Here is a 4,157-nt window from a genome sequence, read left to right on the forward strand (position 1 = left end):
TTCCTTTTCATGGGTACCAGGGAGTTGCAGGAGGGAAGATTCCCAGGCTCTTCCCAGAGTGGGCATGATAATACTGAAAATAAACCAACAGGACCCACACATTCCAGATCCAAGGGTGTCACACTGGTATTGCCTACTGTCACCTGAGTAATTTCCATGTAGGGCTGGTATGATGTAGCATGCGACTCACTCTGAAGTCTCTCTGGTTGTTCTGTAGGATTCTTAAGGCACAGGAGAACAGGAGCCTCGTTGGATCCTAGAGTAGTGCCTTCAAGGAAGCCTGCAGAGGCAGCCTTCAATAAAGCCAAGGGGGAAGCTCCCTGTTGAAGGTGCTCACATAACTCTTTCTCCATCCCTCAGGTACCCTAAGCAGCTGTCCATTGGCTCACTACTGTCTGCTGTCCTGAACAACAGCCATCATGCCTCGTGGTCGTAAGAGCAAGCTCCGTGCTAAGGAGAAACGCTGCCAAAACGAAGCTGAGAACCAAGATGTTAAGAATGCTCAGGCCCCTGCAGGAGAGGAAGGAGAGGCTGCTTGCTCCTCCTCTTCCATTTTGGGGGAAGGTCCCTCCACCTCCACTGGTGCTGGCACTCTCCAGGCACCTCAGGGTGCCCCAGCCACCACCAGTGCCGCTGCAGGTGCTTCCTGTGAAGGATCTGCTGTAAAAGCTAAATGCCGTGGTAGGAAAAGGAAAAGTTCCTCCCAGATCTCAACTTCCACTGAGATCTGTGGCCTAGATCTTATAAGTAAGAAGGTGAAACTGTTGGTAAAGTACCTGCTGTATCAATATACAGCGAATGAGCCCATTAAAAAGGGAGACATGCTGAAGATCATCCACAAATGCTACAGAAAGGACTTCCCTGAGATCCTCAAGAAAGTCTCTGAGCACGTGGATATGGTCCATGGCCTGGAATTGAAAGAAGTCAAGCCCAAAGGTAACTACTACACTCTTGTGGATAGTCAAGATGACACCAGCAACGGGAATCTGGGCAGCGGCTTCAGATTTCCTAACAAAGGGATCCTGATGCCTCTCCTGGCTGTGATCTTCTTTAATGGCAACCGCACCTCTGAGGAGGAGATCTGGCAATTCCTGAATATTATGAGCGTTTATGATGGAAAGAGTCACTTCATTTTTGGGGAGCCCAGGAAGCTTATCACCCAAGATTTGGTGCAGGAAGAATACCTGCTGTACCAGCCATTGCCCAACAGTGATCCTCCACGCTATGAGTTTCTATGGGGTCCAAGAGCCTATGCTGAAACCACCAAGATGAAAGTCCTCGAGTTTTTGGCCAAGTTTACTGATACCGTGCCCAGTGCCTTCATAACCCAATATGAAGAAGCTTTGAAAGATGAGGAAGAGAGGGCCCGTGCTGCACTCAAGGCTGCCGCTCCTTCCAAAGCCAGTACGTGCTCCAGGGACATGTCCAAGCGCTACCCACAGCCTGAGTGAACTCTAAGTGGGGTCTTCAGTTTTGGGATGGAAAAGCCTGTTAAGCAGTTTCCTAATGTGCAAAAACTATGGTTGGCTTACCTTTGTGTTTGTTGTTTTTATTTTTGCATTTTCAAGTGGTGTTCTTGTAGACAGAATGTTTATTTAGATCCAGAATATTAGTATATAAGTCTATGAATAACATAGATTGCAAATTTATTACCATTTTACAGGTTAGTAGTAAGAGTTTTGTTTTTGAAATAGAAATTGAAAATCCTTCAAACCTTTTTGTGATCCAGAACAGGATAACATGGCTTTAGGATAGGAATATATTTTGATATATGCAAGAACTTTACACCAAAGTAGGTGGGAACAATAGATAGATAGATGATAGATAGATAGATAGATAGATAGATAGATAGATAAATAGATAGATAGATGATAGATAGAAGTATAAAATGAAAATTGGGCACTTCTGTTTTAATTTTTTGTTCAATTACACTTGACAACAATATTATATTAGTGTCAGATGTTACAACATAGTGATTAGACATTTATAGAACTTACCATGTGCCCACACCCATAAGTTGAACACCCATCTGAACCATAAGTACTTATTACAATGTCATTGACTATGTTCCCTATCGTGTATTCAGCATTACCTGTTTCAGCCAAGACATGGAAGCAAACTAAGTGTCCATCTGTCAACCAAGGAATAAAGAAAATGTGGTTTAGCTATGAAGCAAGTCACTTCTTATTTTCCTTACTACATTTAGTGCTGTGTTTTGTAAATGTCTAAGATACATAACCTGGATTTGCTTGTGTTTTTCAAGAAGGTTTGAGAATATAAATCTTAGTGAAGTGAACGAGACCTCTTCATTCATGGCTTTTATTTTACACAACCATTGAGCGTCAGCTCTTTGGAAGTCTTCATGCTCACATGGGGGAATGTTTAGGCAAAGAAGACCCTGCCCCTGCCCATGCAATCATAGAGTGTAGGAGAAGCTATCACTATAAAAGAGGGTGAGGTACTCGCCAGTTCATAAGGAACAACTTAATAAGAGGGTAAAGAACAGGTGGAGGTAGCGTATTACATAACTTTCATTGCTAAGCAGAATTTAGTCCTGCGGCCCCACCCCCAGCCGGCCCTGCCCCCAATCGCCCCCCTCCACTCCTATCAGGGGCAGGGCTGGCCAACCTCCCACATCCCCTCACCCCTGCCAACCGGCCTGATGGGCTCCCATTGGGGCAGGCTGACCGAACCCCACCCATGCATGAATTGGTGCACAAGGTCTCGAGTATTAGATAAATTTAATTGCTAAGCAGAATTTAGTCCCATTGGACAGTTAGTGGGTGATTCAAGGCCACATCTGGTTTCTTCTCTCAACCCAAGTGAGGTCTGAGATGGATGCTTCACACTGTGGTAGGAAATGCCTATTGACCAGTATTCCTGATATATACAAATAACTTGACCTATTTTGTGAGGTAATTTTCAAGTGGTGGTATTTCAACATAAAGCTTATTTAGATTCAGAATATAAGTGTATGAAAGGCATGGATCACACACTTAATTGTTGTTTATCAGGTTCAGGAATAAGTATTTTGTTTCTTGAAATACACATTGAAAATTCTTAAATCACTTTTGTGATGCTCAATAAGACTGCATGTCATTAGAATGGGGATACATTTGGTAATGGGAAAAGAAAACCCATACTAAAACAGGTGGGATCAGAACATAGGGAGGAGGAAAAAGTTATGGGTTTGCCTTATTCCATTCAGTCTCTCTTTTCCTAAATTTAAAAGTTATATACCTGATTGTCCTTAGACTTTTTCAACAGTGGGTGAGATTTGGAGAATATAAATTAGTGCAGCCACTATGGAGGACAGTATAAAATTTCAAAATATTAAAAATAAAATGAAAGTATTATTAGCAATTCCACTACTGGGTAATTACCTAAAGAAAATAAAACCACTAACCTGAAGAAGGGCATTATGCTAAATTAAGTAAGTGGCCATTTTCAAGCACTGGTCTTGCCACAGAAAGTTTTCAACACATGGAGAAAGATAAATGCTGCATGGTATCACATGTGGAAGCTTTAAAAGAAAAAAAAATACAAAAATGAATGCATACATAGAATAGACTGCTGTTTACCAGAGGCAAGGTGTGCAAAATTTTTGAAGGTGGCCAAGAGGTACAAGCTTTCAGTTATAAAATAAGTAAACCTGGAAATGTAATGTACAGAATGAACATGAATAGTTGATAATAATGTATTAGGTAAATAAAAGTAGCCAAGAGAGTAGGTCTTAAATGACTAATTACAGGACCAAAACAACAAAAAGACAGAATCTGCAGATAAAACCTTTTCAGTGTGTATATTCGTTTAATATATATATATATATATATATATATATATCCACAAATTGAACAACTTCAAACTACAAACACTTAGTATCTCAAATTTCTGTAGGTCAGAAGTCTGAGCAGGGAGTAGCTGGGCTCCTGGGTCAGAAACCTCAAAGCTGCAAACAATGTATCAGGTAGCTGTATGCTCACATGGAGCTCAGGAGCTCCTTCCAATGCCATGCAGAATGCAGTTAACGGAATGCAGTTACCAGAAACTGAAAGACTGAGGTGCCTATTTTCTTGCTAGCTGTTGGCTAGGGGTCATTCTCAAGTTGCTATTACCTGCTCGGTATGCTATGTGGCTCCTTCCATCTTCAGAGCCAG

At 41.7% G+C, this 4,157-nt stretch overlaps 1 protein-coding gene across 1 annotated transcript; it reads left to right on the forward strand.

Annotated features, from left to right (window-relative positions):
• Positions 1-419: 419 nt before the first annotated feature.
• Positions 420-1,451, forward strand: LOC308511531 (melanoma-associated antigen B4-like; the record flags this gene model as incomplete). Its single annotated transcript, XM_081081554.1, has 1 exon — positions 420-1,451. One exon carries the CDS (start codon positions 420-422, stop codon positions 1,449-1,451), a length of 1,032 nt encoding a protein of 343 aa, XP_080937680.1.
• Positions 1,452-4,157: the final 2,706 nt, after the last annotated feature.

Source organism: Myotis nattereri, assembly GCF_964212035.1.
Source record: "Myotis nattereri genome assembly, chromosome: X".
Classification (NCBI taxonomy): domain Eukaryota; kingdom Metazoa; phylum Chordata; class Mammalia; order Chiroptera; family Vespertilionidae; genus Myotis; species Myotis nattereri.